The following is a 14,359-nucleotide window of genomic DNA, read 5'->3' as shown; positions in this document are numbered from 1 at the left end:
TCATACACAACGGTGAAACCACGCCACGTAAACAACACAACAAGTATTGGGCTGCAACGGGAAAACCACGCCACTTCTAGCAACACACGCCATCCTAAAGCAAGCAGGCCCATCAGCAGTCAGTCAGCTTGGACAGTCAGCAGTGGGTCGATCCTCTGGCTAGTCTTAGTGTCTTAAGTTGTAAACGGCGTTCGTTAAGGGTGAGATCGGTAGTGAGTTGATCCTCTGACCGACTCAACCCTTAAACATCAACATTCGAGCGTCAACGCATGCAGCAGGACATCGTCATCTAAGCCTACACGAGCGCCGGCAGACACATCCGAGCATCGTCGTAGCACCCACGAGCGTTAACACACGCTGCAGTACATCGTCGTCTAAACCTACACGAGCGCCGGCAGAAACATCCGAGCGTCGTCGTCGTAGCACACACGAGCGTCAACGCACGCAGCGGTAGAATCGCCGTCGAAGTCTACACGAGCAGCAACAGAATCGTCGTTGTAGCACGTATCAGTCGGACATTATCACCACAGGACGCAAACGTAAGTCATCCTAAGTCGCTTAGCACCCCCAGAGCGCGGCAGAGTAGAATACGCTATCGTATAATAGCTATTTAACGGAAGCGGGGAGAGGCGGATGACGCTACTACGGTAAGGAGTGAATGTCTCGCAGTGAGTGGATCCTCTGGCAGGCATTTTACTCTTTACCGTACGAAGGCTGGAAGTCACGCGTGAAGTGGGTAGTGAGTCGATCCTCTGACCTGCTCCGTAATTCTGTGTGATAGTGACGCGCTAACAGGCCATGCAAACCGCTACTCTGCCATAGCGCTATCCTCGGGTGACGCCACTACAACGCGGAAGACACCATTTTGTACAGTAAAGTAAACGCAGGAGAAATCGTAGATGTTTGGAAATTTAATAAAATACAATTTGTAAATGGCCCCATAGTTTACAAATTTATTGTAACGAACCCTGGACACGGCGAGTATACCTCAGCAAATCACAAGAAGAAGGGGTAGCAAGAAAAGCTTTGTTACAACATATCGTCGGTACTATGGCAAATAGTAGATGAATTTGTGTTCCTGTGTAGTATAATGCAGCAAGCGTACTGCCCCAATAATTGTCATCTTCTATCAAGCTAAGTGCAAGGCATCCATCTTAATACGTTGGATACTGTTGTTCATTTACTTTACATATATCTTGAAATGAGCATGGTTTGGTGACAATAACCAATAACAGTCTCAGATAAAAGCACTCAGTCTGTCTGGATTGACTGTGTATACACCCAAATTATTTGATTAGATAGACCGAGGCATGCGCTAATTGGTGTGTCTTGCTTGCGAGGTATCAATCTTTTCGATTGAGCCCATGTAAAATAGCAAATAACCAAAAGCATCTGCACGGTAATACAATTAAAACTTCGGAGAGCATAGTTTTTAGTGGAATTATTACATGATCAAGCGCTGTTTTGTTCGTGAAAAATAGGCGATAGCTACTTTCGAGATGCACAAAGAAATAATGTTAAATTCACTGTAAGAATAAAATTAACTACAATTATTATATTTGATTGCCACTTTGTGGATCTATGGATGGGACAGAATAATACACAAATCGTGATTAAAAATTAGGAGTTGATACGATATAACTGTGAAAATTTTAAGTGTAACAAAAATTTTGTCCAAAAAAATTAAAAAATTTATATTTGGGGTGGACCACCCTTGACATTTAGGGGTATAAGCACACCAAATTTCATCGAAATCCCCCCAACCGTTTCAAAGCAGTTTGGCAACAAACACCGTGACATGAGAATTTTATATGTTAGATGTTAAAGATTTTAATTAACTACAAACGGTTCACCATTTGAATTAATAATACCGAAATGTTGTACTTGTATTGGTCTCACTGCGAAAGAAAATAATCAGGAATGTCGAATAACCTCATGCTATCTTGCAGAGGAAATTATTGACAAAGCGTATTTGGGATTGTTCTAGTTTTTCGAAGATTCAGGAACATATATTCGTAAGCAACATTCCTTAATAGAGTTAGAAGAGGTAAGAATACAAAGTCAGTTTTATCTGCTGCTTGACTAAAGTATATATTTGTCAATAGTTTACCTATATATTTCTTGTATATTTTAATGAAATTCATACAATAGAGTTTAAATTACTCATTTTGTTTGTAGTAAATACATCAATTTTCTTTGTATAGATATATATATATATAGGTATATATACTGCAATAATAAACATTCATGTTTTAAAATGTTGTAAACATATAGTCATTATTTTTGTTTAGTTTTCCGGCAAACACACATAATAAAGACACAAACGCACACACAGCTTGTACTTCGTATTTTGAAACTTTGGCTTCTTTTTCGAATCAACTAGTTTTGGCATATATATTAACATACATATATGATATTCAGCTATATTATTTTTAAGTAATATAATTACTGGCAAAATAAAATTCAAAATATTTAAAAGCGAGGATGAAGTAAAAACCTGAAAATCAAAGAACATTTTTATAAAGTACCTATATGATACAATACTTCTTTGCTTCTGACGTCTTGGAATTTCAGCTGGAGCTTTGTTTGCACACTTTACGCAATCTGACGAATACGAAGCATTATCTTTATTAGCTAAACTATTCGATTAAACAATTTTTTAAGTACTGGCCTAATGCTAATTATCTGTATTTGCTTTATTGTGGCAAGATATACATTGAAAGCTTCTATGGCTAAGGAAGGCCTTGAACGCTCTCAAATCCATGATAAAAATGCTTAAAAAATACATGTCAAACGCCAACAAAGCGCTGTCAAATATACAGGTGTGTTGTAGAATCTGATAGTTGTCGGAATCAGAATTGAAACTGATAAAAAAATGTAGTAGGTGTCATGAATTCAGATACTATTGGTTTGACGTTCGAAACAGAAATTGTATCGGTTTTGGGTGTCACGGAAACCAATTTTATCGGTTTTGTTATCAGAAGCAAAGCAAGAGGATTTTTGCTGACAGATTTGAAATGTTAGTTAAGAAAATAATTTATATTATTGTTTCGATTTAATTTATCGTAATTTCTATAGGGGAAAACATAAGAATAAAACAAAAAATGTCATAATTATCGAGTTTATGGAAAAAATCAAGATATTTTAAGGGAATTTACAAAACGTAACAAACATAATTTAACACCCACATGCGTCTTTATTCAGTCGATAATGTGATATAAATCTGTAAAGAAAGCATGTATACAAACATACAAGTAGATGCAAGCCAAATTTCCAAATAAAAGCTAAAATAGCGGAACTCATTGTAAACTTTAGTAGACTTCATTCAGCATTTCAAATATATAAAATTCATAATTTATTCATTTAAAAATTTTGTCACATTAGTAGACAGCTGATTCAAATATTGATTTTGCATATGTTCGAAAAGACGCAAATCCAATCAGATTCTGTGACACCATTCAAAATCAGAATTGGTTTGCAATTCTGACAACTACGCAAATCTGTCTTGAATTCCACAACACCCCTGATAGCTTGATAATCTGAAATTAGATGTCCATTCTACAATGATATGATGATAAGTTTAACCAAGCGCCTTGATTAATGGTATCTTTCTCTACCGGGTATTGGTTTTTCGTCCAAATTTATAACTCATTTGCTCTCTTCACTTCTTCTTTTGAATTTATTTAAGTTAAATAAAAATTTGTGTTCCAAAATGGCGACAAATTAGGTGTTGCATTGACCTTTTAAATTTCTATTATTATACTTTTTATTAATATATACCAATGTAGTGAGCAGGTTCCCTTAAAGTTTCTGGAATACTGCAGTGTCTTTCAGGCGAAAGTCTTTGCTGTTAAGAAAGCGGCTGAGATACCTAATAATGCAGGAAAGAACGTAAAGGAGATCAATAATAATAGACGTAGTGCCTGCCGCAAATTGGCTGCATACTAATATACTGGGTTCCAGGCCACAAAAGAATTCCGGGAAACGAAATAGCATATTTCTTGCAGTTAATTTCTCAAAAATTAATCGAAGTTACAATAAAAAACAAACACTATTAAATCGCTGGCCTGGTTGCGATTGGATTCAGAGATAGTTGGGCTATGTGTCTAATTGGGCTATTTCGTATGATTGAATAGTCAATTGTTTGAAGTAGATGTTTATCAACGCCGGCACGTGTGTGTGTATGAGAGATGCCTAGGGCTAGCCATGATAAATTTTCATTAACATAGTATAACAATAGTAAATCTTTTTACTAATTTAAAACTGTATCAACTCTGTACGTTAAATTACTTTTATGTATCCTCAATTCATTAGAGAGTAGCAAATCGGCAAAACTAATGGTATATTTGTTCAAACAGACTGCCAATAATTGCGGTGAAATGCGCTTTTTTCGGAGGAGAAATTTATATCCACGCCACATAACATTTATATATGATATGTACTATGTGAGCAGACGTGAAGTTTCGACCGTTGCTCTCTACTAAATAAACAGTATATGTAAGGCATTCCCATTTTATATCTCGCACGAAAATATTTACATTAAAAAATTAAAAATTATTGTGAATCTAATTTTCTTTTCCTACATATTATTCAAAAGGAAAGCATCTTATTCAATATTACAAACCTTTCTTTCTAAAATCGCAAAAATACCAAAGGTATTTACAAATTGTCATCATCATCAAGACTTAATACATTTCCGAACAAAGCAATTTTAACTAAAATCGGTTATTTGAAATGTGTAACATTTGTACTATGTTATTTAATACATACAAACATTTTTTGCATGTGTTAGTTTTGTTTACATACATACAAGTATATTGGCTATATTTGCTGGAGCTAATAACTAATTACACTAGTGTTTACACAAATTGTTTTACTTTTTTCTGTTCAGTTCTGTAACGCTGCTGGCTTTACACGGCTTGTATGTTGATAGCATTTCCATATTACCATTTAAGTGTTTTCTTTTGTTAAGTAAATAATTTTTGCTATATACTGGGTTATGTTTAAACAGTTGCAAGAAATCTTTGGTATTAGCAAATAAACTAGTTTAAAGTTTTTAATATTAACCGGATATTGGTTGTAGGTAGGTTGAAGTCTTTATCGTATATCTTGGCGCTTAGCCCCACTTCTGGAAGAGTCCCATGCGTTGACAACGACAATTGCTGCCCCAGAGATTGCAGCGACACGAACTATTGTAGCAGCAGCCATTTGGCCTACTATCGCAAGCACCGCCGCGAGGTATGCAACCACGCCGGAAAACATGTATACGTGATGAACGCCTAGACGAAAAAAATAAAAATATAGTTTTCATTTGCTTATGTTATATAAATTTGTTTATATTTCGATGGTTTGGATATTAAAAACAAGAAAAAACGTTAACTTCGGCTACCCTTCTTAGGGTCATTTTTTAAAGCGTAAAAGGGTCTATATCCTGATTTTGATTGATGAGTTTAGATGGCAGCTATATGCTATAGTGGTCCGATCTGAACCATATTTTCGGATATTTTAGCGATACCTGATAATCCATGCTGAATTTTGTGAAGATACCTTGTCAAATAAAAAAGGTACCATACAAGGTCGATCGACATCAGGTCGATAAACTGAGAGTCTGGTACATACGTGTATATACAGACAGACAGACAGTCGGACAAAGGTAGATAAGGGTATAAGAAAATGACATTAGGAAATAAGATATTTTTTTTTGACGTTTACGAAATCAATTAAAAGTAATGGATCCCCGAAAATAATATGAAATGGCAGACATAAAAACCCTGAAACACCATAGGCGCTAGATTGGATTTTGACCTGGTTAGTTGATTGATAAGGGAGGCGCAGGATCACAGGTGACCGCACTTAGGCCCATTGTACTCCCGAGTGGTAACCAAATTAAGTCTTACCCAGCAACTCAGTGGATTTGGTAAAAACACTGATTTTTTCCACCCGTATCAATAGACTGATGTTCTCGTCATTCTCCGCACATACTCTGCATTCTGCCGAATCCAATTTTCTGAAGGAAGGATCTTAAGGGTAGCTGTCCCGTGATGATCGCTACAATGTTACTAAGTTCCCTTTTTAATAGAAGTGGAAGCTTTTTGGTCTGTCCACCATAAACACTACCCCAAAATGACTTGGTGGTACGCCCTGAACTTGACAGTGCAGTAGTTCTCACCCTTAAATATTGAATTGTGATATTGTTTTTGCTATGTTAAAGGTGGATGGGTCTTTCTGTGGGTATTGTTCTTCCTCCTACTTCCCGAGTCACCTACTAGAAGCCAATAGGAGTGCCTCATCCATCCCTCCTTCTTTTACAACGTTGGCTTGTGCTTTTACGCCTCGTGATGGAATTATTACAATATGAAAGTGAGGGAGACAGTGGAGCCAGAGTTTAAAATTAAATATGGTAAGAAAAACAGATGTAAAGTTCTCTGTTGCCCGCACCAGTCACATTATTTCAGTTATTTACAACACAGATTGTTTTAATCAAAACATGTTCCACAAACTAATGTATAACTAGTTCTTACTTTCCGTTGTATGGAAATAATTTTGCAGCTTCTTCAAATATATCATAGTAGTTTTCGACATCCGTGTAGCCTGGTCCGTAAGCCACATCTGAAATAAGTGATTGAAAACAAAAAAAGTATAAACTAGTAAAGTCGTATATATTCTCTCTCACATTTGAAAGGATTAAAGTATAAGGAAATTATTCAGGCATTGACAAAACTTTAAATTAAAAAATTTTGCATACGAATTCAACTTTTATATTAGGTTTATAGCTATCGTGATTTGGACGCCGATTTTGTGAACATGACTGATAAATTGACCGATACTTCAGCATAAGGTCACCTAGGTACAGTATACATAATAAAATATATTGACTTCATTTTGTTAAGATATCTTACATGTCGATCTATGTTTTTGAAGCAAGCCAGTCATCGGCATTGAGGTCATCGAATTCGGTATCTTGAAAAAGTATAGTAGAGTTCTGCGAATTTTCAATGAAAATACAGTCATACTTTTAATTCTTTCGACCCTAATATATAACTTGAGTAAAAATTGAGATATCTTGATGAAGTTTGGTACGCAAACGAAACCCTATAAAGTGCCATAACTAAGCTCACAACAATTGTAATTTAATAAAAAATTAAATTTTTATATTTAATGAGCGAAATCGGGCAACAACTATGCTTACTTCTCATATAAAAAAATATAAAAGTTCCATTTGATTATTTCACTTTTTATACGCTTTTATAAGCTTGGGTTGTATGTATGTACATATAATATGTATGTAATGGAATCTTAGAGCTCAATTTTCACTGGTTTCCAGAAGTCATCAACTTGAAATAGCACACGTGTCAAGGATCGATGACAATGCAATATTTTGATAACAGTTTTCCTTTATTTTAAAGGTGGGCGTGGGATGGTTTTTGCCATATTTTTCGTATATCGAGCACATCACACTTTTCTCATAATAATATCAATATTGCTGTCAGTTTATACATGGCATTATTTTTAACTTTTAAGTTTGAAATAGTTTAAAAGCGTATTAGTTTTTTAAAACTACATTTGTCAGTATACAAATCTAGCACCAATAAATATCGTAATAAAACTTTACACAAATAGTGCCTTTTAAATATATCATCTCCAGTCTAAAAATTTTCAAATGTGGACTATAACTTTTCAAGCCCCCAGATACCGAAAATGTGGAACTCAGTGCCTATTGCTAACATTTTGCCGGAAATATTGATTAATCTGTGGGATATATTGACACCGGTTTCTAAAAAGCAATTCCGTAGAATTTTGGCTGTAAAATTTAGTATCGTGTTTATTTTGTGAGTTATCGCACTTTGAGCAGTTTTTAACAATACCGTATATGGAGAGTAGATGAGGTTATCACCCGTTACATGGGGGCTGAAAATATATATGGACCCACATCCGGAGATTAATGCACTTCTAAGTGGATATGGTTTTCGTTTAGGGAAATTTCGTTACAATTTCTCAATTGTGTGATGTGTTATTACATATCTAAGTCTAATATACATGTATACCTTTTAAACTATTGGCAAGAACACTATTTTGTGGGCGGTGGACGTAGTTTTTAACCAACTTTCACTATTTATACTTGGTAAACTGCATTTCCCGTATTATATATTTAATTATCAATTCACCTCGATATATGCATCATCTAATATACAAAATTCTCGTATCACTGTGTTTGTTGCTAAACTCCTCCGAAACGGCTGTACCGGTTTTGATAAAATTTGTGTGCTTATCGTGTAGGTCTGAGAATCGGCCAACATCTATTTTTTATACCCCCAACGTTAAGGGTGTTCCACCCCAATTATTATACTTTTTTTCTTTTTAGGACAAAATTGTATGTTTTTGTTTTTACATAATCCAGCGTTGAAAAATACTTACAATTCTAAATTTTCACCTTTATACGATCAATCCCTGATTTTTAATCGCAATTTTTTATATTATTCCTTTCATCCACATATATTATACTTAGTTTTCATGAATAGTTCTCTCTCAGGTATCTCCGGCCTGCTTCATTTTTCTCCCTCTCTATACAGTTTTCGTCCAAGTTGTTTATTTGGTCTTATTTGTGTCTCGATCGTAGTAGTGATGTTATACGCATAATTTTAATTTTTCAGTGCAACTCTCAAGTTAATTTTATTCTTATAGTTAATTTAACAATATTAGTGCTAAAAATATCGATATCGCAGACATTGAAATTGACAATCGTTAGGTGGTACCATATTCATCTCTGCTGAGTAAAACATTCAATACTTACATATATTAATGTTGAGTTTTGGAGTTCGATGAAGAGCATCAAATATATTTGCAAGTATGTGAATAAAGGAAGTGAAGTTAGAATTGAAAGTACTATTGTAAATGCTCCTCGAATAAATAAAAATAATAAAATAACGAATTACCAAATTGGCCGATTTATCAGCTCCACCGGCGTATCTTCGGTTTCCAAATTCATAAACAGGATCCAGCAGTTATCCCTTTAGATTTTTATCTCGAAAACGGGCAACGCGTATTTTTCACGACCGAAATCGTGCTACAATAAATGGGTTGAGCATATACAGTGAATCCAAAACAAACTGAGTGCTTTTATCTGCGACTGTTGTGGGTGATTTCAAACACAGTGCACATGGGCGTTTATATTCCTCAAGATCTATCTAACGAAAGTTTCTTAAAACAACTGTTAAATATTGGCAATAGAAAAGTTGTTGTCCATGAAAATACTGGATGCATAAAACTACCGACGGATTTCTCCACAATCATCAACTCACAAAATACTCTCATCGAAAATATATTTCCTATTGTACAAATAAAGTATAAAAATCTTGAGCGTCAATGGATTAGATGTGATATAACAGTTGTTATTGTTACAGGACTTGGTTTCATACAAATCTATCGACGCGAAGGAAACTGTAAATTATCCAATTAAATTTTTGAATTCATTGAATATGCTACGGCTTTCAATGGTACAAGATGACAATGACTAATTACAATTAAAGAAAAACATTATTGAAGCCAAGATTGTGAATGGCAAAATTTGAATGCAATTGAATTCAAATTTTCTCATTTTCCAATTGGATTGGCATTCGCAATGACGATCAATAAATTACATGACCAAATGTTGTCTATTTGTGGCTTAGATTTGGGTACACAATTTTTTTTCAACGGACAACTATATGTGACATTTTCTCGCGTGCACAAACCATCCAGTTTCTTTGTATTCGCTAAAGACAGACTACCACTATTTATTTTTAATTGAAATAATCAGTAGTAGAAATATGATCTATTTTCTATGCATAAATAGCTATCAATATTTGGAATTTAATATATATTTGTTACTTTAAGAGGGCACAATAGACCCTAGGTCGCAGTGCATACCTCATTTTTAAATCTACTTTAATAAAATATTATTTACTAACTTAGATAAAGTATACTTTAATTGTCTACAACTTTACATGCCTATTTCATTATAATTATTGTATATCCCCCAAACACTTACATATTTTTAAAAATCTTTCCTAAAAAATATTTATCTCCTAAAATAACCTATATATGTATATGTCAAAACACCGTTTGCCGGGTGAGCTAGTAATATATAATATAAATCTTAATATATATATTTAAAAGGAAAAAAATTATATTACTTGGGGTGGACCACCCGTAACATTAGGGGTATAAAAAATAGATGTTGGCCGATTCTCAGACCTATCCGATAAGCACATCAATTTCGTCAAAAGCAGTACAGCCGTTTCGGAGGAGTTTGACAACAAACACCCTGACACGAGTTTTATATATATCAGACTAGAGACCCATCCCGGTTTCTCACGGTGCAATGCTGATAAACTACAGAAAAACTGTGAACGTTGTTTATAAAAACATAGCGGCCCGCTCCGGCTTCGCACGGGTATAAAATATAATATATAGCCTATGTCACTCACTGAAAATATTATTAAAATTGATCCAGCAGTTTTGATTTAATTATTACTGGCCGTGGCCCGCAACGTTAAATTTGGAGTAAAACAATTCCCCTTTCCCTATATCAAGAAGATTTCCTGCTATCTTAGGAATATCGAAATTCGTGCACTACATTTTTACTTATTTACTTTTTAAATGTTTACTTATTTATTTTACTTTTACAACAATTAGTATATTACAGAATGTCTTTATATGCAACGTTCACAGCTTTCTTGTCATTAGACAGTGCAAACATGTTTTCTCTAGAGTTGACTCTTGATAGAGCGACATACAGGTGGCCATGTGAAAAACAGACAACGCTTAAATCTAAGCCTGCATCTAAGCCTATACCAGAAACTGTAAACGTTTAAATTGAAAGGGTAAATCCGATGGTATCAGAGGGATCAATACAGCTTCTCCGGTACCACATTTTATTTCTATTATGAAAGTTTTCAGTTTCATTTTACCAGGAAACGCGTGCCGTTGCAAAGTTTAGGTTGATTCAGGTTTCTTAATAAAATAACAGGACAATCTACTTTCAACACCATTTTGTGAGGAGGGAGTTCAGACGGGTTCAAAGATTTTAGAAATTCTGTAGGAAAATGAACAGCTTCTTCCAAATCGAGAACAGTATCGACCGAGTAGTATATTTTCGTCGGCGCATCAATCTTTTAAAGAATCAAGTTATTTACCTTATCTACTTGTTCCTAAGTTGGTGACCGAATCGATCTTTCTTTAAACCAAGATATTGTCTTATAACTTATGTTATCAATGTCAGGATAGACATTGTTGACTAACTCTTGGATGTTGTCTATCAAAACACAAAGGTTTTCTAGGTTGATCCTTCCCTCTCTTTGTATTAACTCTCCATTGCAAACTCTTAGCAGCATCTCTGGATATAGCCTGTTCTTACGTGAAGATGACGAACCCCTCATATTATACCCCCTCGATCTTCCTCGAGTCACAATTGGTAAGATTTGACGGAAATAGGTGAATTTTTGTTGCGCAAATCGCGGATTGTCCTATCCAGTGCTTCCACAGACGTCTTGTTTGACATCGTAGCTTCGTCCCAGACTATTAATGAGCATTCACGCATCAATTTTCCTGTATTGCTCTGTTTAGACACACTACCGATGCTGTTATTATCATCGGTGGCGTTTCAGCGGGAGCTTGAATGTAGAGTGTGCGGTTCGGCCTCATTTCAAAAGGGTATTGTCAATGCCGGTAGATCTCACTTTTTTTAAAAGCAGATTGGTTAAAAATGTTTTTCCTGTACCTCCTGGGGCATCTCACTTTTTTTAAAAGCAGATTGGTTAAAAATGTTTTTCCTGTACCTCCTGGGGCATCAAGGGAAAAAAATGTCCCTTAATTGTTATCAATTGTTAATAGTAATGCAGTGAATACTTTTTTCTGATCGATGTTTAATCGTGGCTCATCTTGAGCCATATTTTGTAAAAGTATCGTTTGATCGTATGATGTTTATCGTGTATTCGGCACTGTTAGTTAAATGTGAGTTAGTAGTATTAGCTTCTGACAATGTCTTTTCCTAGTGAGAATCGTCTTCCAAGAGCCCCATAGCTTTGCATGGGTAGTATTGTAAACAATACCTTAAACTGTTCTTAGGTGTGCGAAGGATGTCGGGCCTTTTACAATATGCAGTAACATTCTCAGATAAAAGCATTCGCTGTTGTTGGGATGAACCACGTAGACTCTACCAAGAGCATTCGTTTTTTTTACTCCGGGGAAACTATCCACTGCACCTTGTACCTTGTTTTAGCCGTTAAAAATAAGATACCTATTCTATTCAGTTGTTTTTTTTTAACTGAAGTATAATAAACGCGTCCGATAATAAACGCGTCCGATCGCTCCTAATTCAAAGTGCTACAGAGAGAACGACGGCCACCGACGCGCTATTTATAGGCACGCTCCCGCCGCCCCGGCCGGCGGGTACCGCCGCAAACGCTACGTTCCGCAATTTTTAAATCTGTAATATCTTTGAAAATATTCACTTAAATAATATGCTGTAAAGGGCCCTATAGATCTATTGCATAATAAATTAAATTAAAACAAGTATTTAAGGGATTTAACTGAATTAAATTGATTAATTAAAATCGCTTCGAAAATTAGCCATTATTTGTCGTAAAAAGTAAATGACAAAAAAATGTTATTGTGGGATATCCATAAGAGATAGACATATACCGGAGTTTTCTGTAGACCTTTTCAATACGTACAATACATTATTTTGATAATTATCGTAGGGTTCAGCCTGCGTTTGCAATGTAAGCCGAAAAATTGTAATTATTTACGACATCATTTTATTTATTTATTTATTATACATATAAACCTTCCTCTTGAATCACTCTATCTATTAATAAACCGCATCAAAATCCGTTGCATAGTTTTAAAGATTTAAGCATACATTGGGATATAGGGACAGAGAAAGCGACTTTGTTTTATACTATGTATTGATAAACATTACGTGAACAAAAACGCATACATTCTGTGCATCGTGACAACTAGACTCCAGTAAAAATAAACTCATTATTTTTTTAGCATTTAACTGAAGGGTTCTTTTAGGAAAGTTAGAATTATCTGATTTAGGAACCGTTTTGCTCAAACACGATTCCTCTCCTATTTTCCAATGCTACCTTCAGACGGTCCAATTGTTGACAGTACAGGTTTCAATTAAGAGTTTGGCCGTAGAGAGCAGATCAAAGTAGATTTATTTTGATATCCCACCAAACACATAACACACACTGACCGTTAATCCTAGTTTTGGCCACCTTAAAGTGGTTCCAAACGGTTTTTGTAGAATGTTTAATTTCTGGCCAATCGAAACTGTGCTTACATGACGGTCGGCAATCATTTTCGACTTAATTGAAGAAAATCTGTAAAATACATTTTTTCTTTGCTGGTGCCCATCATTGACTCGTGCTCAAACGATACTGACTGAAGAAAATACCAAACTGTCTGAAAAGTGTTTGAAGTAAAAAATCGTATCTTTCTAACGCCGTGCTCGTATAGTCGACGCACTTATACAACGCGAGATAGAGATTACTAAAGTCATTATTATAAGCCAATAATGGATTTCTTTTTACCAGACCTTATACATTTCCTTCGAAGCACAAGTATTTTATATATTTTCCTAATAAACTTATAATCAAACTTGAGCTGTGGTTTTATATTTCTATAAAATTATTTTAATCATTGGAAATATTTGATATACATACATAAGTATGTGATGCTCGCAGAAATTCTTAACAATTTTATGTAATATTATATTACCTTTCATTGAGAAACCATACAATACAAACTTGCATTATAATAAATTCTTTTCACTTAAAACTTTCCAGGTAATTACTTTTTCCACAATATTATTGTATTCATCAATATGGCATAAGCAAAATATGATAGTCAAGTGTTTATTTGAGTATCACATTACCTTTTAAAATAGTTGTAGTACCAATTTGTCTTACCACATGTTGCATTTCATTTGAAACTTTCATCTGAGTAATTAATCGACTTACCGTTATTATGTGGTATGTTGTGGCGATCAATAAGCGGGGCTGCACGGACTTCAATTCCTGACACCTCCTGCGTTATAAATATAACAACAGCAACAAAGCATAAACATCGTAATTTGAGTAAATAGAGTTGCATCACTGCCACACCTTTCCACACTTGATTTATCCAGTTAAATTTATATAGTTTATATTTAAATATTTCGAATCGAACTGTATTACCAATAGAAATTACTTAAATTTCTAACTTACGGTGGACGTAGTTTTTAACCAACTTTGACTATTTATACTTGGTAAACTGCATTTCCCGTATTATATATTTAATTATCAATTCACCTCGATATATGCATAATCTA

General features: G+C 34.7%; 1 protein-coding gene across 1 annotated transcript; it reads right to left on the bottom strand.

Annotated features, from left to right (window-relative positions):
- Positions 1–2,065: 2,065 nt before the first annotated feature.
- Positions 2,066–14,264, bottom strand: LOC106624679 (uncharacterized). The gene is made up of 3 exons (XM_014244443.3): positions 14,010–14,264; positions 6,522–6,609; positions 2,066–5,279 (listed from the first exon to the last, which is right to left on the bottom strand). Exons 1-3 carry the CDS (start codon positions 14,140–14,142, stop codon positions 5,117–5,119), a joined length of 384 nt encoding a protein of 127 aa, XP_014099918.1. The 5' UTR covers positions 14,143–14,264; the 3' UTR covers positions 2,066–5,116.
- Between the last annotated feature and the right edge of the window lie 95 nt (positions 14,265–14,359).

The sequence above is a fragment of the Bactrocera oleae genome, chromosome X (genome assembly GCF_042242935.1).
Source record: "Bactrocera oleae isolate idBacOlea1 chromosome X, idBacOlea1, whole genome shotgun sequence".
Taxonomy (NCBI): Eukaryota; Metazoa; Arthropoda; class Insecta; order Diptera; family Tephritidae; genus Bactrocera; species Bactrocera oleae.
Note: the sequence above shows the minus strand (reverse complement) of the source record. Positions and strands in the feature narration are given on the sequence as shown.

What these genes read in the sequence shown, in the direction of transcription:
- LOC106624679 (XM_014244443.3), bottom strand. Translation starts at nt 14,142, where the DNA reads ATGCAACTCTATTTACTCAAATTACGATGTTTATGCTTTGTTGCTGTT. An exon ending in CAACATACCACATAATAACG is followed by an intron (nt 6,610 to 14,009) that starts GTAAGTCGATTA and finishes CACTTATTTCAG; the next exon opens with ATGTGGCTTACGGACCAGGC. An exon ending in TTATTTCCATACAACGGAAA is followed by an intron (nt 5,280 to 6,521) that starts GTAAGAACTAGT and finishes TTTTTCGTCTAG; the next exon opens with GCGTTCATCACGTATACATG.